This window comes from Cladosporium halotolerans (assembly GCF_011745625.1).
Source record: "Cladosporium halotolerans strain TM138-S3 chromosome Unknown Sca22, whole genome shotgun sequence".
Classification (NCBI taxonomy): domain Eukaryota; kingdom Fungi; phylum Ascomycota; class Dothideomycetes; order Cladosporiales; family Cladosporiaceae; genus Cladosporium; species Cladosporium halotolerans.
The window spans coordinates 409,493-432,515 of NW_027191473.1; the positions used below are offsets into that span (position 1 = coordinate 409,493).

Genomic DNA, 23,023 nt, shown 5'->3' on the forward strand with positions numbered 1-23,023 from the left:
CGCATGTTTGCTGGATCATCCAAATATGCAAGACCGTATTGAATTTCAGGCCGCAGTCAATCGTGTGCTTTCTGTTTGCTTTCTACTCGACCTTTTGGTTCGAGGTTATTTGCTGTGGTGGTGATCAGCTGCAGTGACGAGCCAAAAGTGGGGCGGTCTGCAACGGGAAAGATGGCCGAGCTCACTGAACTTCGATGTGTTGCGACGATTCCGTACTTCACTTCACAAAAAATCTCGTTTCAAACACACGTGAATCGTTTTTGGTTCGTCGGCACTCTTGCGACTGGTCTCAGATTGCAACATGATGTCACGCTCTTCCATGAACATCCCCTTGGCGAATCAGGACATGCCGGCCGATACTGTTACACGCCTGAGCTCCCACAGCAGTGGCAAGGCGCGAAAGGAAGAATGATTCTGGAAGTGATAGCAAACTCGGTTTAGTAATCGGTAGATTGAAGTTGGATGTTCACCGGTAAGAGCTTGTTGTGAAGTTTTCTTAGGTCTCGCAGATTAGATGATGTTGGGTTAAGCTTAAGTCGCACCTTCCTCCTCCCCCTTGTCCACCTTTCGTTTTGCTTTTCGCATCTATGTCCGCATTATGTCTCCAAGGAAGGCCATCCATTGATTGGCACCTGTGCAACCTTGACTACCTCATCTAGCCGAGCATCTCGATCTTACGTCACAATGGCACCTTTGAAGGCTGTCAAGAAAGACCATGCCGACAAGCGCGTGCAGCTCATTCTGGGTTCGTCTCCAGCTTGGTATTGTACACGTAGTATGTACTGATTGGCATCGAGAATTCGCTACGGCGACAGCGCAAACACTCCAGGACAGGAGAACGATTCCAACAAATACTGTCGCCGAACTAGAACGATTCGTCAAGCAGCCTTTTCCGTCATCCACCGCCGTGGCTCTCGCTCGCAAATCGTCAGATTTCGATGTACAAGGTAGTGCTTTGTGGAATGCTGCCACCAAGCTTCTTCGCGACATTGTTCAAGACGAGGAGCCGACAACGAAAGTTGATCTCGCTCGACTGGGTGCGCTATTGAGAGCATTCGCTTTCTTCATGCTAGATGCCGCGCACAATACTTCGTCGCGCCGGATCAATGACTACGATCAAAGGATACGGATCTTCAAGGTCGCAATCAAGGCGTCGCGCTGCTGCTTGGAAAACGACGACTCGGACACAGCATTCAAGATACTTGAGGTGTGCTCTATATATCTTTCCTCGTGGGAAGATGCAACTCTGGTCATACGCATGACGGGAGACCGGTCGAATGACGAATCTTCTACAATGCAGCGGCTTGAGTCGGAATACTACCTTGTCCGGACGGTCCATGCCTCAAAATCTGGACGCCTTGACTTGGCAGATCATTTCTTCGCAAAAGTGAATGTCGAACTAGGGGAAGCGCAGCATGATCTAAGCGAGAAAATAGCGGAGACGTGCTACGAGATTGGTAGCTCACTTCGACGACAGAAAGACGAAACCAAGGCTCTGCCGTGGCTCGATCGAGCGTACCAATTGCTGGGTTCGAGAAATATCGAAAGCCACCCGTTGGACAATGAAGATTTGCTTATGGCCGTTGCTGCATCTTACGTCGAATCGCTGATGACCACGTCGTGCAAAGAAGATGTTCAACGCGCATGGGAAATTCTAGAAACACTTTCGAATGGACACGGTCTCGGCGACCGAACCGCAGTGCTGGGCATGCGACTGAAGGTTGCAATGAGGGCTGACCCTGTCGATCACGATGCGATCAATGCTGTAATTGTTCGCACCATTCGATGTACGGTCCTCACACCCGAAACCTTTCGAATGTAAGTTATACTTCATCAAGGCCATCCCAGCTCAGCTGTAAGTCACTAACATCTTCACAGACTCATGCAAATGGTCCATAAAGTGAGAAAGATCAGCTCACACTCCGCCTTGGATGCTATGGAGCTGCTCATAAACTCTCGACTTCTGCCAGACCTGGATGTTGTCATGGATGGTGACCAACTCAAAGACTGGCTTGAGCGAGCCATTGTCACGCACACGGATGTGTGCCTCAGCGCTATCAACGACGAGAAGTACAGCGCACTCGAAAAGATGGCTCGCCAGTATGACCGCATTGTGTATCACACTAGCGAGCTTTTGTCCCCAAGAGCGACCCATGCGACGCAAGCGCTGATGTGGCGGACCTTAAAGAGCGCACATGGACAGACAGCTGAATATCTACTCACTGTGCTGCAGCATCAGCTATTTGCCAACGCCGGAGCCATCAACAAAGCTCGAATAGCTAGGAAAGTGATGCTGGTGGCCCTAGAGCGCGGGAAAGTCGACAAAGCACGGGCGATCTTCTACCAGCTCGAAGTTTCTTCTCAGAATGAAGGCTCAACGAGATACATCGGCTACAAGCTGGCCCTGAGGTCAAATGATGTGCGTCTGGCAAGCGAGTGTCTGAGTGCTCTTGTAAAGCATGACGAGAAGGACCGAAGATATCTGTATGCTTGTGTACTGGAAGCACAGCAGTCTGGCAACCGTGCGATGGCAATTGCGGCTTTCCACGCTCTCCTTGAGCAGCCTTCGACCAACGTCCAACTCCCCGCCCTGTTACGTTGTACGGCGCGGCTGCTGATGGAAGAGCTTGAAAGCTCCGCTGAACATCTCAGCGAAGCCGCGCACGAGCTGGTGCGTGTGTTCGAGACTGCCGCCGAGAATTCCAAGACTTTCAGGCGTGGTCCAGAAAGCCAGTGGCTCGCGGAGATCCAATGGTGGAGTAAGAATGCATTCAACATTGCTTTGCGGCTATGCGCAGAAGTTGATCCAGAACACCTTGCTCGATTACTCAAGGCTTGTCGAAAGCTTCTGGACTTGTATCCCGAGGGCAAGGATCCAGTACGCCGCCAGGATCTGGTCAACCGCAAGCAAATTTGCCATTTCCTGGCCGCCAGCGCATTGATTGTGCTAGGACGATCCACAGCCGACAGGCAATCGCAGCTGCAGTACTACCTCGACGTTCAGCGCGAAGTCAAAGCTTTCCAAAACATATGGGAACCAATTCAAGTCCAGGCAGATGGTGGTCAGACAAGCCATGCGAGGGCACTGGAAATGCTCAAATTCAACGTCGAAAGCGTTTTCAGACTCGAGCAGTGGGGTAATCTCGACGAGACTCTCACTGCATGTCTCGACTTCCAGGGTACTGCTCGATGGGACGCATTGGCGGATCTGGTCATCGTCATTCACAACGAGACAAGGAATCTCTCAATCGATTCCTCGGCTACAGCTAAGATCCCTGCAATCCTCCAGAAAATCATCAACGAGACCTGGCAGAAAGACAAGGATATTATAAAGCTCGCACGCTGGTTAAGATTCACGTTCTCCATCGAAATGGACGACAATGACGGCGACGAGAGTATCAAGCTGGTCGAACAAGCCGCCAACTTGGCAAAGCGCGGCGCTGAAATGCGAAACGACCCATATCCAGAGGATGAGCTGCAGTGGCTGGCTACCACCGCCTTCAACAAGGCGGTTGATTTGCTGGTATCGGAGAATCGTGCGGCGGCTGAGCGGTGGATCGAAGCGGCACTGGAGTTGGCCAGGTATGCCGTGGATAACGGCACGTTGCATGCGCACTTGACGAGGAATCGAGAGGAGGCGGAACGGAGGATGAGGCGGAGGTGATGTAGCTGAATTCTGCTCGTCGTTACGTACGGGTGCCTCTCACCTCTTGAGTCTTAGCGGCATGTTTGGTTGTTGTGAGGTCTGTAGCAGCGTAGCTTATGGCTCCGAGTAGATCGGTGAGCATCGGTGTCTGCGTCTATGACCTCTCTGTAGTACAGAACCATTCAGATGACGACAGTGGAAGAATGGAAGACTCAGTGGATGACAATCTTCGAAAAAGCATGGAACGATCACAAAATCTATAGCACATACGTGAGGTCTTGCTACCAGCCCTCATCCGAATCCCCACCGAACTCCATTTGCGCCATCGCTTCCCAGCCTAGTTGCCCACCTAAGCCGCGTACGAACTTTTCTTACATTTCCCGCCCCTTCGACGCTGGGTATATCTAGGAGATGAACTCGCCCTCCCTCTCCTTGAGCTGCGCCGAGCTCCGACCCGCGTCCCAGAACAGAGCGACAGCTTCTTGCACATCGTTACCGCTGATGACGCCGTTCTCGCTGCCTCTCGCGCGGGCAAGAATGCCCGAAGGAGCGAGAAGCTGGAGAGCGTAACGCAGACTGACGTTCACGCCCTGCACAGTCAGCTCCTCGAGAGCCTCCGGGCTGAGGGACGACCTCACGGCCAGCGCCTTCGAAGCAGCGGAGGCGCCCGACTCCTCTGTTAGCTGGGGAGCCGTGGGTGCGGCGAACTCGAGCTTTGACCTTGTCTGGATGATGGTGCGGATCTCGGGGGCGGTGTAAGGGTGGGTGGGGATGATGAGGAGGCGCGGGAGAAGATCGGGCGGGATGCCGTGTGCGGAGACGAGGCCTGGATCTTGAGGAGCGAGAGGAGACGTTGTGCCGCGAATGGTGGTAAGGCCGCGGTTTGAGGCCAGGACCACGATGGGAGAAATGCTGGACTCGAGCGCGCGGTTGAGGTAGGTGAAGCACTCAATATCGAGCATGTGCACCTGGGCGTGATGTCAGTAAATTGGCTTTCAGTTAATTGGGAATCTCGACGTACCTCATCAATGAAGAGCACACCAGGAACGAGCTCGGCAACACCCTGATCGATATACTTGTTCACGACCTTGTTGATCTCACCGCGCAGCTTCTCTGTGATCTCTGTCTTGCGCGGCTTCATCAACTGGCCCATCATGCTCACGACATCCTGGCCGCCTTGGGGCCTTGCGTTGGCGACATCCAGATCGTGCAGCGTGACATCCTGCACAATGTCTTTCTTCTTGTGCACATCACCCTTGGGAACGGGCACGTACTCCTCCGCCTCCAAATCAAATTCTGTTGAGAAGGCATCACTCCTGCCAACCCTCTTCACAGCGCCAGTGTTGGCCTCGATGTAGACCACGTCTCCGATCCTGACTCTCTCCTTCTGAATGGCCTCGTAGATGCTCGGGTCCAACCTCAGCTTCTTTGTGCCGCGGGAACTCCTCAAAGTGATCAAAAGGTGGCTGATCGTCCTTCCGTAACTTCCCAGCGGGTTCTCTGCCTCCTCCGGTGTCAACTCAGCGACTTCGCCCTCGTAAACCTCCTTCTTCTCCTGCACCCTCAGACCGATCGCGCGACGAAAGTTCTCCATCAGAGCCTCGGTCTTCTTGACTTCGGCACTGTACACCTCGCTTCCAGTCATCGCGCAGAAGGGAACTTTCGTTCCAAGCTCCTGGCTAATGGCCAGAGCGAGCGCAGTCTTTCCTGTACCAGGCCCACCAGCGAGCAACACAGCCTTGCCAGCCATCTTCTTCGCCTTGATCAAATCAACAACCAGGCCGCATGCCTCTCGCGCAGCCGTTTGGCCAATGAAGCCCTGCGCATTGGCGTCGGCGAAGCCATCTGATCGGAGTCCGAGGCCTTTGATATGAGAGTGTGCGGCGGTGCGGTTTTCGCGCGAAGCAGACTGCCTGACTTCGCTGATCTGGACAGGTTTGGCGCCTGCTTGCGCAGCAGGTGCGCTGCCGTTTGTGGCCATTGTGATGGGTTGAGGTCGGGATGGGATTCAAGAGGCTCGTAGCCTTGCTTGTCAACACAATGGAATTGCGCAGTTGATTGAGGGTGATCTGGAGGACGGTAATGCAAGTATTGTTGGGAGCGGAGGTTTCTCGAGGAATGCGATGGTGGAAATGTGGTTTCTCTGTGTAAAGCTCGATGGCCTTCGCGTTTCCTGCGCGCGCGCGAGCAGAAGGAAGCTCGACGCGAGCTTTCAGTGTCACGTGATTGTTAGGGTTAGGGTAGTATCGGCGATGGCCTACAGCCAGTCACGATTCCGCTTATTCAGTTGCGCCGTATGACGGAGCAACGCTGATGAACCCTTCAAGTTCCAGTTCCGCTGCACCGTTCCGACACCACCTTCACGCCACATTGCTTTTTACCGCCCCAACTAAATCTGCCAACTTGTCACCATGGCAGCTCTACGAACAAGCGGCCCTGCCGTACAATCTATCTTCCGATTCGCCGCACAGCCCGCTCAGACACGAAGATGCGCCCAGTGTTTGAAGGCACAAAGATGCCCGTTCTCGTCCTTCCGCCCGCGCCTGCAATCCCACAAACGCCCTTTGATGACAGACACGGCCTACCGACCACAGACGCTTGACTCAGAAATCCCACCTCCTCCCCGCAACACTGGCGTCCCCGAAACGAGCATTGCTGGGACCGAGGCGCAAAAGTGGCCGCCCAGTGCACCTTGGCAGCGACAGCAGGAGAATGGCATGAGCGAGAAAGAGGGCGAGGCACAGAAGAGCAAGCCCACGTCATCAAATCTACCTGAAGTGGAATTAGAGAAGCCGAAGCCCACGCCAACAACAACCTCACAGCCCGCCGGCGCGAAGGCGAAGAAGTCAAAGCTCCGGCCGAGGAAAGCACCCATCAAGATCACACAGACTGCTGTGGAGCATTTGCGCGAACTGTTGGAGCAGCCGGAGTCGAAACTCGTCCGAGTAGGAGTTAAGAACCGTGGATGCTCTGGTTTGGCTTACCATTTGGAGTACGTGGATAAGCCTGGCGCTTTCGACGAGAGCGTCGAGCAGGACGGGGTCAAGGTCTTGATCGACAGCAAGGCACTGTTCAGCATCATTGGCAGTGAGATGGATTGGCTGGAGGATAAGTTGAGTGCGAGGTTCATTTTCAAGAACCCCAACATCAGTGAGTATTTCCTATTCGCCTCTGGCCACCTTTCACATCGTGCTAACATATTTTGCAGCCGAACAATGCGGATGCGGCGAGTCTTTCAGCATTTCTTAAGCGCTCGTTGAGCCACGTTTAATACTTTGCCAAGTACTTTAAATAGCGGCATTGCGACATTACGGCATTTACTACATAGAGCCTCCTGAGGCATACCTAGGTATTTCATTGCGAGGATGGAGGAGCAACCCTAGCACATAGAGCCAAATCAGAATACCCCAGGCTCGAAATCAACAACCCTAGCGTTCTGAATGATACCGTCCAAGCTCGCCACAAACTCTAGGTGAGCTGGATCCTTTTCCAGATAATATTTTCTGTCTTCAGTGTTTTGAAACTCGCAGATGAAGCCGTGCGAGAATCCGCCCTGCAAATTGTGTTAGTGATTCATCTGAAGATGTAGCCGGGGACGGGCCAGGGAAGGGTCACTACTACTTGGTGTCCTTCTGGGCTGTTATCGCGGCCGCCTCCGTGCGATTTCATGTACGGCTTCTGGCTCGTTGGATGAACGCATTTCTCGGCGAGACCAACCATACGTTTGCAGACCTGTGCTCGAACTGTAGTCAGCTTCTGAATTTGTTAATGACAATGCCACAAATGCGGTTCACGAACGTCTTCCACTTGGGCGTGTGTTGTCGACGGCTTGAACTCGAAGAGGACGATGTGGAGGATCGGCATTGTCGCTGTTGGTTGGCGGAGAGCACCTGCGTTGCAATGGACGATTGATTTAGATGAGATTGAGATGCTAGTGTTTTCCACATGTAATGATTTAGAAGGGCTGATCATGCATTGGCTTCGTGTACATCCGATCATGCCCGCGTGTTTGTAATCGTTCGTCAACCGTCCGGATGACGTTGCTGCAGGCCAGCTGCAGCTGCAGCTGCGGCCATTCGTTGCCGAGTGCCGACTGCCTTCCTGCGCGTCTGCCTCACGCGCAACGAGAGCTACTATACATTTCTGCATGACAGCAAAAGGAAATGTCTCCGGTCCCCGTGCTTTAGCTCTCGCGTGTGGCATGAGATGCCATCGCTGCTGACATTACGACTGCTCAAGCCGCATACTCCCGGCTGAGCTCTAACAAATAGTCCAACTACACTCGCATTCCGGAGCAACCATAAACGCACAACGACAAGGCACCCTGGACACGGCCGACATGGCGAGCACCACTCCTTCCGCAGCGCCGCTAGATGTTGTAGTCCGCTTCTCATCATCCGACCCAGACATCACCCTGCATGTGCCGAACCCCGGCTCGACAAGCGCCCTCACGCTCAAACAACAGATTCGCAAAGCGCTTCCTGCGCCACAATGCGAGAGCCGGCTAAGGCTCATTCATGCTGGAAAAGTCGTCCCAGACGAAATTGCCCTGTCAAAAGGCCTACATGCTAGAGTGCCTCCGCCGCCGAGAGCCGGAGAGGATGGGAAGAGCGAGAAAGCAAAGGGCAAGCAACCGCTGAAACATCACGTTGAAGCCTCCCGGGTCTATGTACACTGTTCTATTGGCGACGTGCTCGTGCCTGCTGAGTTGACTGCTGAAGAAAACGCAGCTAGCGACGCGGACGCTGCATTGGCCTCTGCTATACATCCGGATACATCGTCTTCTGCTACAGGACATGCTCCGTCCTCGACGACGACTCCTGCTCCGCGAGGATTTGACCGTCTGCTCACTGCGGGCTTCACGGCCGCTGAGGTGGCTACTTTGCGCACGCAGTTCCTCGCCATCCAGGCGCACACTCACACCCCGGACACCATGCCTACTGGCCAAGACTTGCTAGCTTTGGAGGAACTTTGGCTGGACAACGGCTCCAATACAGCGACTGCTGGAGGCGAAGGGGCTGGCGGTTTTGGTGGAGAAGACTCGCGTGGGCTTGACGATCTGATCTGGGGCAATCTGATGGGGTTCTTCTGGCCGGTAGGGGCTATGTTCTGGCTGATGAGGGAGGAGGGCGTGTGGAGCGGGAGGCGGCAAACGGCTGTCTTGGCTGGATTCGTGATGAATCTAACATTTGGGCTGTTCAGGATGCTGGGTTGAAGGACTGCGGTTTGGCGCTCGGGTTCAGGCTATTATTGCAAAGGTTGCCTTTGGCCCCGCGTACACCCGCTGGACGTTACGGAGTGAATGGACTTGCGTCCAATCACCCACGAAAGACTGGTCGCTTGGTAAGCCCAGCTGTCCATTGCTGTTGTCGCCGACCATGTACAGTTGTCCGGCGTCCGTGACGACTGCAACATGGTTTCTTCCAACGCAAGCACTGATGATATCAGCTGGCTCGGCGTCAGGACCTGCCAAGATGTCCACCAGAGCGACTTCGCCAGCCCCAGCTTCTTCAAGGCAATTGATACTGCCTTCGTCCTCTCCAGGCGTGGTAGTGCCCCAGAGATACAGCGCGCCATCTTCACTAAGCGCCGAAGCCAACCATCCAGCACCCGGACCGCACTGAATTTTCAAGATCTTCAGACCACCTAGGGCATCGACCAAGCCTGGTTTGTCTGCCGGCACAGCTTCTGGTCCTACAGTCGGTCTAGCAAGCGTGCGAAATCTTGGATCACCCCAAGTATACACCTCTCCGTCTTCCATCAGGAGAATGAAGTTTGCTGCATTCGCGAGCAGCTGCTTCGGTCGTCCGGGCAGCATGTGATGTGCGGCAGGATAGTTCTCACCATTGCTTGGATTTGCGTGCCAGTCCCTGAAGCTGGCAAGAGACACGAACTCAGCTATGTGCGTGAGACGCGCATTGGGCGCTTGCTTGAAAGAGACGGCGACCCTCTCGTTCCCAGCCAGCGCGAGATGGCTTATAGGCGGCGCTTCTGGTTCGCCGTGGCAAGTAAACACTTGCTTCTCCCCGTGAGGCTTGTTGTCTGTGAGAAAGTATACCTTTCCCTTGGAGTCTAGACAGCCGAGCAAGCCATTGTGGTCTCCGAACGGGCTGCTCAGGTCGACTCCTTCGTCGAGAGGGATTTCTGCTGAAAACTGTTGATAACCCAGACTCGATACCTTTGAACCGTGTCTCACAGCTGTGCTGCTCCAGCTGGGATAGAGCAAGTCGTACTTATCGCCATTCGTAGCCGTCGATCGTATCTGTAGCGGTTGAAATTCCCAAACGTCGCCCTCACGGTCGCTGAGTTGGTGGAAGGCATTAAAGCCCGCTGCCCATATGTTCGAGTCCGACATGTCATTGATATGGAGATAGTGACAACATCGTCCACGTGAGGTTTGTGTTGTTTTGGCGTGGTGTATCCTCGGCAGCCCAGCTACTGATGGCCGAGAGCCGCCCCGCGTTTTGACGTCTTCACCTCCACCTCACGGCAACATTATAGTACGATCAGGTTGAGATTGATGTTAAGGGTGAAATCGAGGAAGCCGATTGTTCCTATCGTTGGATCCGATCAAAAGACGAAATCCCGACTTGAAGGAAGGGAAAGCCATATACCTGGCGGATTCGAGAAGATCTGTCGTTGTACGACGTGGCGAACTACGGCGAACGTTAACGCGCATCATTAGATACATGTACGCCATGAATGACAATCTACTCCGCCGTCCATGATCCGGCCAATGATAGAGTGGTGCTCGAGTCAATGCCGCCTACATGAAAGTGGAAGTTGATGTGCAACGTTTGGTCGATCGAACAATAGGACCAACACTTCGTTAAGATAGACACGCGTCTAGGCAATGAGATTAGAATGTCTCCTCGACAACGCGTTCCATACTTCAAATTATGATATGAGGTTTGATGGTCAAGTTGATTCGGAGAGAGCGAACATACGATGAACATTGGCCTTCCTGAGTTGTAATTCATTGCCTGTCAACAAACCGAGCTCTGTTTGTTATGGGCGTGTTCAGGAATAGCGAATGATCGATATTCATATTGCTTGATTGATATAATACTTCAAAGAACGTGCCCGCAACTCCGTCTGATCGATATCTCAGAGAAAACAAATCTCGTTCGTGTATCACAAGAAGCGAGAACCACGAAATACTCCGCTTCGTGCATGAAAGTGATAAGCAAAGGTATTTGTAAAAGCACAAACTCGCAGTCGAAAGGTGACTCCACAGGGAAGAATGGCCGTACTCCAGCAGATGTTTCAGAGATTGACCCTCCTCGTTTCTTGGTGGTATCTAACACGCGCAACCCTCCTTAGGTCCAGCATCTGCATTCGCATTGAGGTTCACTCGGCTGTTGTCCTGCGCACCACTGCCCAGAGCCGCCTGTGTGGCGCCTCCTGCACCGCCTCTGGGGCCCTTCAAGCTCGTCTCGGGAATCGCGTTGGCGATGGCGGTAAAGACCTCGTTGACATTGTGTCCGCTCTTCGCGCTAGTCTCGAAGAACAGCAGGTTCTCCTCATCGGCGTAGTCCTTGCCCTCTTTCGTGCTGACCCGGCGCACCTTACCGTCCTCCTCACCCTCGCCCTCGCCTTCGCCCTCCTGTGCCTCACCTTCCTCCTCATCCTCCACAAGGTCGAGCTTGTTGCCCACCAGCGCGATCACAATGCCTGGGCTGGCTTGTCGCTGCAGCTCAGCGATCCAGTGCTTGGCCTTTACCAAACTGCTGGCCTTGGTGATGTCGTAGACGACGAGCGCGCTCTGCGCGTTGCGGTAGTACATGGGCGCCAGGCTAGCGAAGCGCTCCTGGCCCGCGGTATCCCAGATCTCGAACTTGATCGTGCGGTTGGGCAGGTTGCATTTCTGCGTCAGGAAGGCGGCGCCGATCGTGGGCTCTTTGTTCGGCTCGAAGGCGTCGTTGACGAAGCGAAGGACGAGGGAAGACTACGAGGGCACTGGTCAGTGGATGGTGCCGGGTTTGCGCTGGTGGAGGAGATAGGGGACATACTTTACCGACGGCAGCCTCGCCGAGCAGGACTAGCTTGACGCTGCTGCTAGGCTTGGGCGCGCTTGGGGCAGGTGAGTCGGACATGGCTGGGTTTGTTGGAGGGGATGAAGGTCGATTGGCCCTAAGGCTCCTGCCGACTGCGTAGGATGACAGCTTGGGTGGGTGGTTTTGCGGTTGAGGAAGACGGCCGTGATGTCGCGACGTAGATTATAGCAGTGCCCGCACTGTTTATAAGGCAGTGTGTGAAGAAGTGGTGGTGAATGTGGTTTGGTGTTTGTCGAGCTCTCGAGGGTTAGGTTGTCTGCCTGCGGAGTCGCCCTCAGCCAGTGACGACTCGCCCCAGCCAACGCCCGCGGACACAGCCGCGGCCTTCCAGAGGCAAGACGAGCTTTGTTCTTTGACCTCACAAACAACTGCACGCATCATTCTAGCACGTGATGTAGCATGGAAAGCATGCGACAGTGATATGATACTGTTTCGTGCCTGTAACTTGTGCTTAGGGGCGCGATATGTTTTGATCAGGTCGTCCGCTCAGCCTTACAGGCTAGTATACCACCAACCAGGCATAACGTTCGGCCACCAGCAGCCACCAGGGAAAACAGTGGGGTATTGAGCGACACACCTTAGGCTCAGCTTGGCACTGCGCATCTAACATGAGATCCCGCCTTTCGTCTGCGGGGAGTTGTACACTTCTCACATTACCACTGTTCAGCCTTATACTCGTCCCACCATGACGGAAACTGTCCCCTCCAACCTCACGTCTCGCTTGTCGAAGCTGAACCCGTTCGCGAAAGCGAAGGGCGACGAAGAAGACCTCGGCGAAACCATAGACAGCACGTCAGTCGCTGGTGGTGGCCATGCTGCTCGCAGGACTAAGCTTACATCGAAGGAGCTTCGTGTTGGTCGTGCTTTGAGGTCATTTCTGGTACAGAAGAACGTGCTGAGTGCGGCTGACGCTGATGTTGAGACCGATCAACAAACGCCGGCCTTGCAGGCATTGCTGGACAAGTCTCATCTTGACGTGCCGAGCTACGTTACTGATAGATCGCACCCTCTACCTGAGTACTTCATCAGCTCCAGCCACAATACTTATCTCACGGCACATCAGCTCTATGGAAGCTCCACGGCTACTGCATATGAAACGGCGCTGCTCAATGGTGCCAGATGTGTCGAAATCGATGCCTGGGATGACGATGATAATCCCGATGAACCCAAGGTCACTCATGGCTACACGTTGACATCGAACCTTCCTTTCCGCGCTGTCTGTCAGACTATCAAGGAAGTCGTGGATCGTGAGGCTGCACAGCCAACAAGCGCTGAAGGCCACGCCGCCCCGATTATGCTGTCACTGGAGAACCACTGCGGGGCACATGGTCAGCTGCGACTTGCCCAGATCATGCAGGAAGTCTGGGGAGACCGTCTTTTGAGCAAATCTGTCCGTGACCATGGCCACCAGGAGCAAGCCGGCACCGGGAACCATGTAACGCTGAAGGAGCTCGGCAACAAAATCGCTGTCATGGTTGAGTATCATTTCGCTGGTGAGCCAGAAGACAGTGATACCTCGTCGGACGAAGAAGAGGACGAAAAGACCAAGGCCGAGCAGAAGGCCTACAAGGAGAGCAAAAAGAAGGCCGCAGCATCGCCCATCATTCCAGAGCTCGCAGAACTTGGCGTCTACGCGCAGTCCGTAAAACCTGTTGACCAATCCTGGCTGACCGGCGACCTCAAAAACGGACCTCACCACCATCTCATCAATATGTCCGAATCCGGCGTCTCAAAGCTCCTCCCGGCATCTACCGCCGCGATCTCCCAGCACAACGCCCACCACCTCATGCGCGTTTACCCCAAAGGCACCCGCATCTTCTCCCGTAACCTCAACGCTTGCACCTACTGGGGCGTCGGCGCGCAAGTTGCCGCGCTGAACTGGCAGACCTTCGACGCCTCCATGCAGCTCAACGAAGCCCTATTCTCCGGCTCCGACGGCTACGTCCTCAAGCCCGCCGCTCTACGCGCTGGTGGTAACGGTAAGCTCAGCACCGGCCGCAAGAAGCGCCTGCGCCTGCACATCGGCGGTGCCACTCACGTGCCTACCCCGGAGGACTACGACGCAGCCGAGATGAAGCCCTACGTCACTTGCACGTTGATCCACCCGGACAACGTCGACGGCAAGCCGCCCAAGAGCAAGACGTCGGCGTACAAGCAGCACAAGCTGTCGTTCCTGCACAAGGGCGAGAACCCGCCGGTCACGGAGCCGATTTGGGACGAGGCGCTCGAGTGGGTTTACGAGGAGAATGAGCTGGTTTTCCTGAGGATCTTGATCAAGAGTGATGATGCCTGGGCCAGGAACCCGATGTTCGCTGTTGCGGCTGTTAGGCTGTCGTATGTGGCGCAGGGGTGGGTTTTCATTCGCATGCTTGATTTGAAGGGTCGCGAGACGCATTGCTCGCTTTTGGTCAAGTTTGAGTTTGAGGATGTCGCGTGAGGGTTGGAGTGGGTGCTTTCATGAATTTACGATGAGATGCTGAATTTTGAGAGGAAGTATGATCAGGGACTTCCCATTCGTGTATCAGATGCACATCGCAGACCGATTACCTGCTCGACGGAGTCGGTAGATGTACTTTCTTTGATCTAATATGACCCCATCTCATATTTCACTGTTGATATACTCATCTCAGTGCCTTCAAACAGAGACAGGTTGGTCAAAGCGGATTCTCAGAGTGTTTGCTTAGACCTATCATCGTTGAATCGTACTCTATGTTTTGGGGACTTCCGCAAGCCTCAAACTGGCTATAATCTTCAAGTCTATCACTTACACCTTCTCCCGGAACTCACTCGCACCTACAACCCCAGCATCGCCCTTGAGATCCTCCAAGTCCCCCACGCTAAGCGCAATACTCGCGTTCCTATGCGCCTCAGTCTCCGCAGCAGGTCCATCGAACACCTCCGCAATCTCCTCCAGACTCCTGCCCTTGGTCTCCGGGAATAAGAACCAGATGATGGCGATGAACGAGATCAAGCAGCCAATGTAGACGAAGTAGTAGCGCCACGCGATCGCCGCCAGCGCAACGGGGTTAAGGTACTGGTTGAGCATGCCGGCGGCGAAGATGGTCGTGAGCGTGATCGACATGCCGCGCGAGCGCAGCCGGTACGGCAGGATCTCGATCGGGTACGCGAAGGAGAGCGGCGTGAAGGCGATGTCGTAGAAGCCGAAGAAGATGAATAGCATCGCGATCACGGCGCCGCCGACGACTTTGCTGCCGTTTTTCGCGTAGGTTGCCGACAGCGCTGTGATGATCGTGAAGGCGACGAGCATCCCGGTTGCGCTGGTGAGCCAGAGTGGGCGGCGGCCATAGCGCTCGGCGGCGGTGGCGCCTACAAGGGCCAGAATGGCGTTCCAGACTTGCAGGCCGAGGTTGATGAGGGCTTGGGAGATGGGGTCAGTGACGCCGACGCTGGCAAGGATGGGCGCCAGGTAGTAGCTAACGATGCCGTTGCCGGCCCATTGGATCATGATACCGACGAGGAAGCAGATGAGGAGACGGTGGCGGTTTCCTGGGGTGGAGAGGAAGAGCTTCCATGTCGAATCTGAGGAGAAAGCGGCCTCGCGCTCGATGGCTTCGCAGATCTCACTGTATTCGTAGACTACAAGGGCATCTGTCTTGTCGCCATTGGCGTGGAAGCGGGCGAGGACGTCGAGAGCCTTTTCCTTCTGGCCCTTGGCAATGAGGAATCGAGGGGATTCCGGGATGATGAAGAGACCAATAGTCTGCAGGGCGGGAAAGAGGATCTGCATCAGCACAGGCATCCTCCAACTCCAGGAGCCTTTGATGTACAGTCCTCCGAGAGTGGCAATGGCGGATACGATGGCGCCCCAGTAGAAAGCGGTCTGGAAGCAGGCTGTCACCATGCCTCGATTTCTCGGGTGGGCAGTTTCGGTTGCAAGTGCCGGAGCTGGAATCAGGATGAACGCAATGCCGACACCCAGAACGATCTTGGTGGCTAGAAAAGCCCAAGGCCCAGTTGTGAACGCTTGGACGACGCTCGTGGCAATCATGAGAGACGTGCCAACGGCCAAGCACACCTTCCTGCCCCATTTGTCGCTCACATATCCAGCAGGGATGAGAGCGATAAGGCCACCGATGGAGATTGCCGCGATGATAAGTCCAAGAATGCTGGTGTTAACGCGGTCGACCAGATCCACTTTGAAGGCTGGGATCGTAAGCAGTCCGTTCATTAACGAGCCATCGAAGCCGTTTGCGGTAGCAGAAGAGAAGACTAGGAGGATTCCAATGTTGAGCCTGCGAAGACCGGGATCGCGGTACCAAGATGGGTGGCAGTTATTCGGCAAAGTCTTGTAGATTTCATCGCCTTTTGAGCTGCCGGCTGGTCCAGAAACCATCGTGGCGAACAGATTTGTCGAATTCTGGTGATGATGGAAGTGAAAGAGTTTGGGTCAATGGGGTCTGTGAGACCGGGGATGATGGCGCTGTCAAAAAGTCCGGCATGGTCAACGATATATATACCAAAATACCATTGTGAGGTCTAGGTACATTGTGTATTGCAGTAGGCGATATTCGCCGCTCTCGCAGCGGACAAGACCAAGGCACCCCAGAAAGTCGTTGGTGGAGAGAGTTTGCGCTAGCAAGCATGTGGTATTTCTGCGAGTGTTTCGCCGATGGGTGGGCTTCTCGCCGGGAATGATGTGCAATTCTGGTTCCTTGAGGCTCGGCGGGCGGCATTCCCTCGCTGCGGCTCAATACTCGGTGATTCAAGCGCTGGTATCTACCCGCAAGTCACATGGGAGACGCAGTATGGGGCTCCTCAGTGTTGGTATCCCAATGGGGCTCAGGCGGGGAGTCGCAGACACGCTGGGGTTAATTGGCTGAGCATAACATTGTGCTTGCCTTCAAATCCATTCCTGCTGGCATTCCCGGATCAACATCAACGCGCGCAGCAGGTAAGATGAATTCAGGATCGATTCTCGTAGGCTCACATATGCGAGGGCGAGCATCTCGAGAGTTGAGCTCTTGCTCTGAATCCTAATGGCTTACGAAGAATGAGGCCAACAATGCATTTCTGAGCAGACCGAGGTATTTATGCCTCATTCGTCCATAATTGAATATATGTTCTTGAAACCCGGTTCAGCCGTTGGCAATCGACGCCCTTCTTGAAGGCTGCCGGATTGAACCATCATCCCGTAACAGCTGAACTCCAGCCAAATGCCTATATTTCTGCTGCTCTGCCGTACCCTCTGGGCCGCCGCCCATCTTTTTCTCAAGCGTCCGAACATAAATCTGGCGAGAATTTGGAGATGCCGACAGACTGAGGAGTAAATAACGGAGTGTTTCGTAATGGTCTGCCGGCCGAGACGCGCCAGACAGGGTGAGAGCGTCAAGCAATGAGTAAGCAATCTCGAATTGCTTCTCGAACTGCGCAAGTGAAAGTGTTAGACGTGATCACCCTTCATCAGGTAGGTACCAGATACTCACGATGCCCAAGCCGTGGACTTGTATAGCCACTGGGGGTAGACTCTTTACGATTGCGCAAAGAGAAGATGCAATTTCGATCGGATAGTGGTAGGTAAAAGCTGGGTCTGCCGATGAAGACGAGATAAGACCGAGTCTTAGGGCAGCCTGCCAGAAAACCAAGCGCAGCCACTGCTGGGTTATTAGAACGTCTGCTCGCTGTATGTCCGATATGCCGTGAATGCCAAGATCCTGTCGCAGATGTTGCTGCAACCGAGATAGCTGAGGGAAGCCCTGGTCGATGCTTGACATAGAGGCTAGGTCATTCCATAGACGTACAAAGTCGAAATCGAGCAGAGAGAAAAGGTGATGAAGGCTGCTGAGACCAAGGGATACAGCAGGATCTTCGCCAGGTAAAGCATCCCTGAGTAAGCTCGGAGGAGATAAAATGGTGACAGGGAAGTTGTCCAAGACACATGCTCCTCGTTCTGTGATGAACAGTATTGCATAGGCCCGCTGCTCACGGAGCCGTTTTACGTCACCCGATGGTAAGTCCGGTGCCAGTAGATGTAGACCCAGCGCATGAGCGAGAGTGATTGCTTCACGTACATAGAACCAAGACGCCTTTCGGCTTTTGAGTTCAAAATAAGTCACAGCAATGAACAAAGAACAAACCATGTCTGCAAAGGAGGCCTCTTCAATGAAGTCGACCTGCATTCGAATTTGTTGGCATTGCCGAATGTATTTGCGTGAGTGCACCGCCCGTTGCTCTGAGCTCATGTTTGGCCAGCTCTCCACGTGGACCAAGCTCATAGCACACATGGCAAAAAGCATGCATGTATTTGCCGGATCGATCTCGGAAGGAGTCACAAGACTTGATCGTATCGCTTTTTCGTCCAGTATCGGGTAGATCGGGTATATGTGAGAAAAGAACAGGTTGATACCATGCTCAGTAATGCTGGTGACCTCAAAGGACGTAGTGAGCGGTGTCGATGGAATGGTGATTGAGTCCACGTTGGACAGTAGATTCTGCAGCTGCGCTGGCGAGCTTGTCGAGTATGCTTCGTTTCTGTAGACTCCGAACTCATCCTGTGACGATGAACCAAGTATGTTCTGCGCAAACTCGTCGAAAGTCAGGTAGTCGTCTTCCACGAGCTCTGGGTTGATCACGCTTGGTTGTGTATGACCGTCAGAAACGGGTGTTGGCGCAGCCATCGATGTCGGTCCAGCATAGTTGGTGAATGTGGATCCAGCCTGACTTCGCGAATCTTGCTGAGGAGAAGAGCCTTGTGCTGTATCGAACTGATTCGTAGCTACTTCATCCGGCGGAAGCGATTGGGATGCACTGGCTTTACGTGATTCCGCACGCAGCTGTTCCACGACTGCACCTTGGCCCTTTTTGGGTCCTCGCTTTTTCCGAACAGAATCGAAGGTGCACACAAGGTTGTAGCTCTGACAGCGGTCGCATGGCCTAGCGTAGTTGCATCTGACCTTGCGCCTTCGGCAAGCATCGCATGGAAAGACCGTTGATCTCCGGCCCTCTGCCGTTCGCTCCATCTCGAAAGGATGTGTAGAGCGGAGAGAGGAGAGAGGGAGCTCGGTGAAACTATTCACCAATCGCAGAAACTGGGTGCTGTCCCACTTTCTGCACCCCAATCATAACGGCCCGAAGTCTAATGCCCTCAGCGGTGATAGTCCTTGGCTTGGGGTCCATCTGCAAGGCACCAATCTGTCATTATTCAATCGTCCTCGGGCCGCGTACATTCAGATTTGCTTATCGAACATACGGGACAAAAAGCTGGCATGGTTGTTGCCGCGATGAAGCGAGCCCTTGCCACTCGATGTGGCGTTGAAATGAAGAAAGACGCGTTCTTTCGGCGGTCGGCTGCCGTCTGTGGCTGAGATCGACAATTGAATGAGGGGGTGGGGAACGCCAAGCAAGTCCGATCAGGCGTCCTCCAACTCGCAATCCTACCTACCTAGGTACGTAAGGCACTCCGCCTCTGTACCTGCACACTACTGGGGACACAAGGCGGAAGCGTCTTCGCTAAAACTACGCGCGCCGCTTCCATCGCTCGCCGAATATCTCGCCAACATGTAATGTAGCGCGCATTGCAATGATCATGATACACGCGACTATATCAATGCCATGTAGGTGCCCTAGCAAGCAACCATTCCAAACTTTCCATCTCTCTCTGCATTCTTCCAGATACGCAAGGAGGCTCCATATTGCACACCATGCCTCATAGTACATCACAGCCAACCAGGAACTGGTGGCATGAAGCCAGTATTTACCAGATCTATCCAGCCAGCTTCAAAGACTCTAACGCAGATGGCTTCGGAGATGTTCCTGGCATCATCTCTAAAGTCGACCACATCGCGAGCCTAGGTGTCGACGCAGTATGGCTATCACCTTGCTACAAGAGCCCCAACGTCGACATGGGCTACGACATTGCTGATTACCGAGAGATCGACCCCCGCTACGGCAGTGTAGCTGATATCGAGGTGCTTATTGCCAAGCTCAAGGAACATGGCATTAAGCTGTTGATGGACTTGGTGGTGAATCACAGCTCAGACCAGCACGCTTGGTTTCAGGAGTCGAGAAGCAGCAAGACGAACCCGAAGAGGGACTGGTATGCGACTTGTTAGAATAAGAGCCAGGTTTGGCAGCTAACAGCCATGATAGGTACATCTGGAAGAAAGGCAAGACTGAGGTCGTCGATGGAAAGGAAGTCCGCTTGCCACCCAACAATTGGGAGTCACTCTTCAAGGGCAGCGCCTGGGAATACGACTCCTTGACTGACGAGTTCTACCTCCGCATCTTCGCCAAAGAACAGCCCGACCTCAACTGGGACAACCCAGAACTCCGCCGTGCTGTTCACGACGACATGCGCTTCTGGCTCGACAAAGGTATTGGTGGCTTCCGCATGGATGTCATCAACATGATCTCCAAACCCGCCGACTTCCCCGACGCTCCTGTCACCAACCCAGCCTCTCCCTGGCAACATGCCGCCTGCGTCTACTGTAACGGCCCCCGCGTCCACGAGTACTTGCAGGAAGTCAAGCGCGAAGTCCTTGACCACTACCCCAACGTCATGACCGTCGGCGAGGTCCCCTTCACCTCCGACCCGGCGCTCGTGCGCCAGTACGTCGAGCCCGAGCGCGCCGAGCTCAGCATGCTCTTCCAATTCGACATCTTCGACATCGACACTGGCCCCGGCGGCAAGTTCACACCCTCCAACTGGAATCTCAAGGACCTCAAGTCCACCATCGCCAAATGGCAGCAGGCCCTCTCCTTCAGCTCCGGCGCCTGGCAGACTTTCTTCCTCGAATCTCACGACGCTGCACGCTCCGTCACCCGTTTCGGCGACCGCGACCCCGCCAACCGCGAACGCGTCGCCAAGCTCCTCGCCCTGATGTCCGTCACGCTCAGCGGCACGCTCTTCATGCATCAGGGGCAGGAGATCGGCCTTGCGAACCTTGCCGACGACGTGCCCGTCGCCGACTACCCGGACATCGAGACACGGAACTTCTGCCAAACGCTTCGCGAGCAGCGCGAAGCCGAGGCTGGCGGGAAGGAAGTCGACATGAGCGACGTCGAGCGCGAGATCCGTCTCAAGGCGCGCGACCACGGCCGCATCCCGATCCCGTGGGACGCGGCGGCGAAGAACGCTGGCTTCTCGGAGTCGGATAAGGCGCTGCTGTGGACCCCGATGAACACGGATGCGGAGGCGTGCAATGTCGCGGACCAGGACGCGAGGCCGGATTCCGTGCTCAACTTCTGGCGCAGGATGCTGGCTTTCAGAAAGGAGAAGCGCGAGACGTTGGTCTTTGGAGACTTCGAGCCGCTGGCGCTTGATGACGCGCCGGTGTTTGCGTACAGGCGGAGGAATCTTGACGTTGGCGGTGGGGAGGATGTTTTGGTCCTGCTGAATATGACGGCGAGTGATGGCGTTGTTGCTACTTTGCCGAGTGATGGTCCCTACAAGATTCTGGAGACCACTGGGGCCGGTCAGAAATCGAAGGCTGGTGGTGACATGCGAGGTGGACAGGATGTTTCGCTGGGCGCGTACGAGGGCCTTGTTCTTGCTTGCTCCAATTGAGGGGTGCGTGGCAAAGTAGAGACGTGAATGAATAGGAATCGCATTAAAGGAACATCCATCGAAGTGTTCATTCTGTGAGGGAAATGCTGTGATGACGGCGCTGCTGCAAGGTAAGGATAGAAGTACTCGCTCAAACGCGCAGACTAGAAGCAAACAACCTCGAGATATACAGACGCCCGACAGTGCCACTGACTGTGAGAACGTCAGACTCAACTGATCTTTCCAATCCTCTTCTTCGCCACGTCCAGCTTCCCCTGGTGCCTCTCCACATCCTGATCCAGAATCCCCAGCATCTCATTCTGCAGCTCCAGCTCTTCGTTGATCATAATACCCATGTCCTTCAGCCGGCTGACCGTCTTCCCCAAGCTCATCACGTCCTCATCTTGCTCCCGCATCACCTGCTGCTGTAGCTGAAGCACACCTGAGTTGTCCAGCTCCCTCGTCCGCTCCGTCTCTTTCAGTGGCCCGCCCAACACGCGACCAGAAGGCTTACTCGCGCCGCGGAACAAGTCTGCTTTGGCTTCCGGTGCGGCAGCGGCGGACGCGCTGGGCGCAGAAGTCTGGTTTGACCGCGCGGGCGCTGCGCTGCGGAGGACCGCTTCCAGCCCTTCGACTTCTTTCCTCGCTGCGCCTACGAGGTCGCGGCGCCGCCGTATCTCGCCATCACCGAGACGTTTGCCCCAGCCGGCTTCGTTGCCTTGCTTGGATGTTAGGGAGCGGAGGCCGGAGTCTAGCTGTTCGATGTTGGCTGCGGCGCGCACGAGGGAAGCTTTGGCGTCGGCGCTGAGAGCGTGCTGGTTTTGGGCGCTTTGGGCGGAGTCGCGGGACTTTAGTTGTTGTCGAGCGGCGTTGATGTGGGATTTCAGGTCGCGGTGGGCTTCGAGCCAGTCGTTGGGGTCGGTGATGCCGGCGCTACCTCTGCGGCGAGAGGTGGGTGATAGAGAGCCATTCGAGTGCAGGGTGCTAGTGCCGCTGGGGAGGTTGAGAAAAGCGCGCCATGCGCTGCTGCTTCGCCATTTGGGATCGTTGTCTTCGAGGATTGCCTTCACGTATTTCTCCAGCGCTTGCCGGCGGTCTTCGGTCAGGCTGTCATTGTTTACTGTCTTCCGTATCCAGCTCTTTGCAGGTAGTGGTGCAGGTGGAGGAGATCCAGTCTGGGATTGTAGCTCGGTGTGAAGGGTGGTGAAGTCGGTGTAGCGCTTGCGAATCTCATGTTTGCGCAGAGGTAGCTGGAGGACGATGTGGTAAACAGTGTACGGCTTCCCCTCGGCCGGCGTTGCGACCGAGGCGTTAGGTATGGAGATGTGAAGAGCAGGCGCCATAGTGGTACCGGCGCGTGAATGGTGCTACAGTGCTAAATCATGTCACCACCAAGGCGTTATCTTGAGCAGATACTGTACCCTGGTGGTCTGCGATGCCGTGCCGCTGCCTAGACTACGGCCGTGCTCGTCCCGTATATTGCTCTCGGTCGCTGCCGGTTCGCTTGTGAGCTGCAATCTGCTTCCTGTGAGCTGCAGATTGGCTTTGGTGCATGGATATGCACGAGGAAGCAGGGTGCCAAAGACGGCGAGCTCTCAAGCAAACTGCGCAATCATGTTGTCGACCTTGATCACCTGCAGTGACCACGGCGAATGGACGTCATCGGCAGACAGCCAATCAGAAGACACCGGCACTGGCCGGCGCTAGCTGCGGGCGAAATCTATAGGGTTGCCTATCTAGGTAATTTTGGCGCTGGGGGGGGGGGGGGGGGGGGGGGGGGGGGGGGGGGGGGGGGGGGGGGGGGGGGGGGGGGGGGGG

At 54.9% G+C, this 23,023-nt stretch overlaps 12 protein-coding genes across 12 annotated transcripts; 5 read left to right on the top strand and 7 right to left on the bottom strand.

The window, feature by feature from the left end:
• Positions 1-385: 385 nt before the first annotated feature.
• On the top strand, positions 386-3,877 carry WHR41_06246 (uncharacterized protein). Its single transcript, XM_069374851.1, has 3 exons — positions 386-745; positions 798-1,818; positions 1,879-3,877. Exons 1-3 carry the CDS (start codon positions 685-687, stop codon positions 3,662-3,664), a joined length of 2,868 nt encoding a protein of 955 aa, XP_069228115.1. The 5' UTR covers positions 386-684; the 3' UTR covers positions 3,665-3,877.
• rvb1 (RuvB-like helicase 1) lies at positions 3,859-5,818 on the bottom strand. The gene is made up of 2 exons (XM_069374852.1): positions 4,668-5,818; positions 3,859-4,614 (listed from the first exon to the last, which is right to left on the bottom strand). The coding sequence occupies exons 1-2, from the start codon at positions 5,625-5,627 to the stop codon at positions 4,051-4,053; spliced, it is 1,524 nt and encodes a 507-aa protein (XP_069228116.1). The 5' UTR covers positions 5,628-5,818; the 3' UTR covers positions 3,859-4,050.
• Positions 5,819-5,977: 159 nt separating this feature from the next.
• On the top strand, positions 5,978-7,145 carry WHR41_06248 (uncharacterized protein). Its single transcript, XM_069374853.1, has 2 exons — positions 5,978-6,796; positions 6,855-7,145. Exons 1-2 carry the CDS (start codon positions 6,058-6,060, stop codon positions 6,893-6,895), a joined length of 780 nt encoding a protein of 259 aa, XP_069228113.1. The 5' UTR covers positions 5,978-6,057; the 3' UTR covers positions 6,896-7,145.
• On the bottom strand, positions 6,873-7,654 carry WHR41_06249 (uncharacterized protein). The gene is made up of 3 exons (XM_069374854.1): positions 7,445-7,654; positions 7,268-7,378; positions 6,873-7,199 (listed from the first exon to the last, which is right to left on the bottom strand). Exons 1-3 carry the CDS (start codon positions 7,643-7,645, stop codon positions 7,044-7,046), a joined length of 468 nt encoding a protein of 155 aa, XP_069228114.1. The 5' UTR covers positions 7,646-7,654; the 3' UTR covers positions 6,873-7,043.
• A 331-nt stretch (positions 7,655-7,985) lies between these two features.
• On the top strand, positions 7,986-8,861 carry WHR41_06250 (uncharacterized protein; the record flags this gene model as incomplete). Its single annotated transcript, XM_069374855.1, has 1 exon — positions 7,986-8,861. One exon carries the CDS (start codon positions 7,986-7,988, stop codon positions 8,859-8,861), a length of 876 nt encoding a protein of 291 aa, XP_069228036.1.
• A 24-nt stretch (positions 8,862-8,885) lies between these two features.
• Positions 8,886-10,001, bottom strand: WHR41_06251 (uncharacterized protein; the record flags this gene model as incomplete). Its single annotated transcript, XM_069374856.1, has 1 exon — positions 8,886-10,001. The coding sequence occupies one exon, from the start codon at positions 9,999-10,001 to the stop codon at positions 8,886-8,888; it is 1,116 nt and encodes a 371-aa protein (XP_069228035.1).
• A 672-nt stretch (positions 10,002-10,673) lies between these two features.
• On the bottom strand, positions 10,674-11,949 carry WHR41_06252 (uncharacterized protein). The gene is made up of 2 exons (XM_069374857.1): positions 11,659-11,949; positions 10,674-11,594 (listed from the first exon to the last, which is right to left on the bottom strand). Exons 1-2 carry the CDS (start codon positions 11,740-11,742, stop codon positions 10,947-10,949), a joined length of 732 nt encoding a protein of 243 aa, XP_069228038.1. The 5' UTR covers positions 11,743-11,949; the 3' UTR covers positions 10,674-10,946.
• A 439-nt stretch (positions 11,950-12,388) lies between these two features.
• Positions 12,389-14,140, top strand: WHR41_06253 (uncharacterized protein; the record flags this gene model as incomplete). Its single annotated transcript, XM_069374858.1, has 1 exon — positions 12,389-14,140. The coding sequence occupies one exon, from the start codon at positions 12,389-12,391 to the stop codon at positions 14,138-14,140; it is 1,752 nt and encodes a 583-aa protein (XP_069228037.1).
• Positions 14,141-14,467: 327 nt separating this feature from the next.
• On the bottom strand, positions 14,468-16,057 carry WHR41_06254 (uncharacterized protein; the record flags this gene model as incomplete). The annotated part of the gene is made up of 1 exon (XM_069374859.1): positions 14,468-16,057. One exon carries the CDS (start codon positions 16,055-16,057, stop codon positions 14,468-14,470), a length of 1,590 nt encoding a protein of 529 aa, XP_069228040.1.
• Positions 16,058-16,638: 581 nt separating this feature from the next.
• On the bottom strand, positions 16,639-18,751 carry WHR41_06255 (uncharacterized protein). The gene is made up of 2 exons (XM_069374860.1): positions 17,148-18,751; positions 16,639-17,087 (listed from the first exon to the last, which is right to left on the bottom strand). The coding sequence occupies exons 1-2, from the start codon at positions 18,678-18,680 to the stop codon at positions 16,800-16,802; spliced, it is 1,821 nt and encodes a 606-aa protein (XP_069228039.1). The 5' UTR covers positions 18,681-18,751; the 3' UTR covers positions 16,639-16,799.
• Positions 18,752-19,150: 399 nt separating this feature from the next.
• Positions 19,151-21,364, top strand: WHR41_06256 (uncharacterized protein). Its single transcript, XM_069374861.1, has 2 exons — positions 19,151-19,756; positions 19,810-21,364. The coding sequence occupies exons 1-2, from the start codon at positions 19,362-19,364 to the stop codon at positions 21,224-21,226; spliced, it is 1,812 nt and encodes a 603-aa protein (XP_069228042.1). The 5' UTR covers positions 19,151-19,361; the 3' UTR covers positions 21,227-21,364.
• Positions 21,365-21,435: 71 nt separating this feature from the next.
• On the bottom strand, positions 21,436-22,548 carry WHR41_06257 (uncharacterized protein; the record flags this gene model as incomplete). Its single annotated transcript, XM_069374862.1, has 1 exon — positions 21,436-22,548. One exon carries the CDS (start codon positions 22,546-22,548, stop codon positions 21,436-21,438), a length of 1,113 nt encoding a protein of 370 aa, XP_069228041.1.
• Positions 22,549-23,023: the final 475 nt, after the last annotated feature.

What these genes read in the sequence shown, in the direction of transcription:
- WHR41_06246 (XM_069374851.1), top strand. Translation starts at nt 685, where the DNA reads ATGGCACCTTTGAAGGCTGTCAAGAAAGACCATGCCGACAAGCGCGTG. An exon ending in GCGCGTGCAGCTCATTCTGG is followed by an intron (nt 746 to 797) that starts GTTCGTCTCCAG and finishes ATTGGCATCGAG; the next exon opens with AATTCGCTACGGCGACAGCG. An exon ending in ACACCCGAAACCTTTCGAAT is followed by an intron (nt 1,819 to 1,878) that starts GTAAGTTATACT and finishes ACATCTTCACAG; the next exon opens with ACTCATGCAAATGGTCCATA.
- WHR41_06256 (XM_069374861.1), top strand. Translation starts at nt 19,362, where the DNA reads ATGCCTCATAGTACATCACAGCCAACCAGGAACTGGTGGCATGAAGCC. An exon ending in ACGAACCCGAAGAGGGACTG is followed by an intron (nt 19,757 to 19,809) that starts GTATGCGACTTG and finishes CAGCCATGATAG; the next exon opens with GTACATCTGGAAGAAAGGCA.
- rvb1 (XM_069374852.1), bottom strand. Translation starts at nt 5,627, where the DNA reads ATGGCCACAAACGGCAGCGCACCTGCTGCGCAAGCAGGCGCCAAACCT. An exon ending in GTGTGCTCTTCATTGATGAG is followed by an intron (nt 4,615 to 4,667) that starts GTACGTCGAGAT and finishes CATCACGCCCAG; the next exon opens with GTGCACATGCTCGATATTGA.
- WHR41_06255 (XM_069374860.1), bottom strand. Translation starts at nt 18,680, where the DNA reads ATGGAGCGAACGGCAGAGGGCCGGAGATCAACGGTCTTTCCATGCGAT. An exon ending in AAGTCCACGGCTTGGGCATC is followed by an intron (nt 17,088 to 17,147) that starts GTGAGTATCTGG and finishes TCACTTGCGCAG; the next exon opens with TTCGAGAAGCAATTCGAGAT.
- WHR41_06252 (XM_069374857.1), bottom strand. Translation starts at nt 11,742, where the DNA reads ATGTCCGACTCACCTGCCCCAAGCGCGCCCAAGCCTAGCAGCAGCGTC. An exon ending in GCGAGGCTGCCGTCGGTAAA is followed by an intron (nt 11,595 to 11,658) that starts GTATGTCCCCTA and finishes GTGCCCTCGTAG; the next exon opens with TCTTCCCTCGTCCTTCGCTT.
- WHR41_06249 (XM_069374854.1), bottom strand. Translation starts at nt 7,645, where the DNA reads ATGATCGGATGTACACGAAGCCAATGCATGATCAGCCCTTCTAAATCA. An exon ending in CACACGCCCAAGTGGAAGAC is followed by an intron (nt 7,379 to 7,444) that starts GTTCGTGAACCG and finishes GTTCGAGCACAG; the next exon opens with GTCTGCAAACGTATGGTTGG. An exon ending in ACAGCCCAGAAGGACACCAA is followed by an intron (nt 7,200 to 7,267) that starts GTAGTAGTGACC and finishes CACAATTTGCAG; the next exon opens with GGCGGATTCTCGCACGGCTT.
- WHR41_06248 (XM_069374853.1), top strand. Translation starts at nt 6,058, where the DNA reads ATGGCAGCTCTACGAACAAGCGGCCCTGCCGTACAATCTATCTTCCGA. An exon ending in TTTCAAGAACCCCAACATCA is followed by an intron (nt 6,797 to 6,854) that starts GTGAGTATTTCC and finishes CATATTTTGCAG; the next exon opens with CCGAACAATGCGGATGCGGC.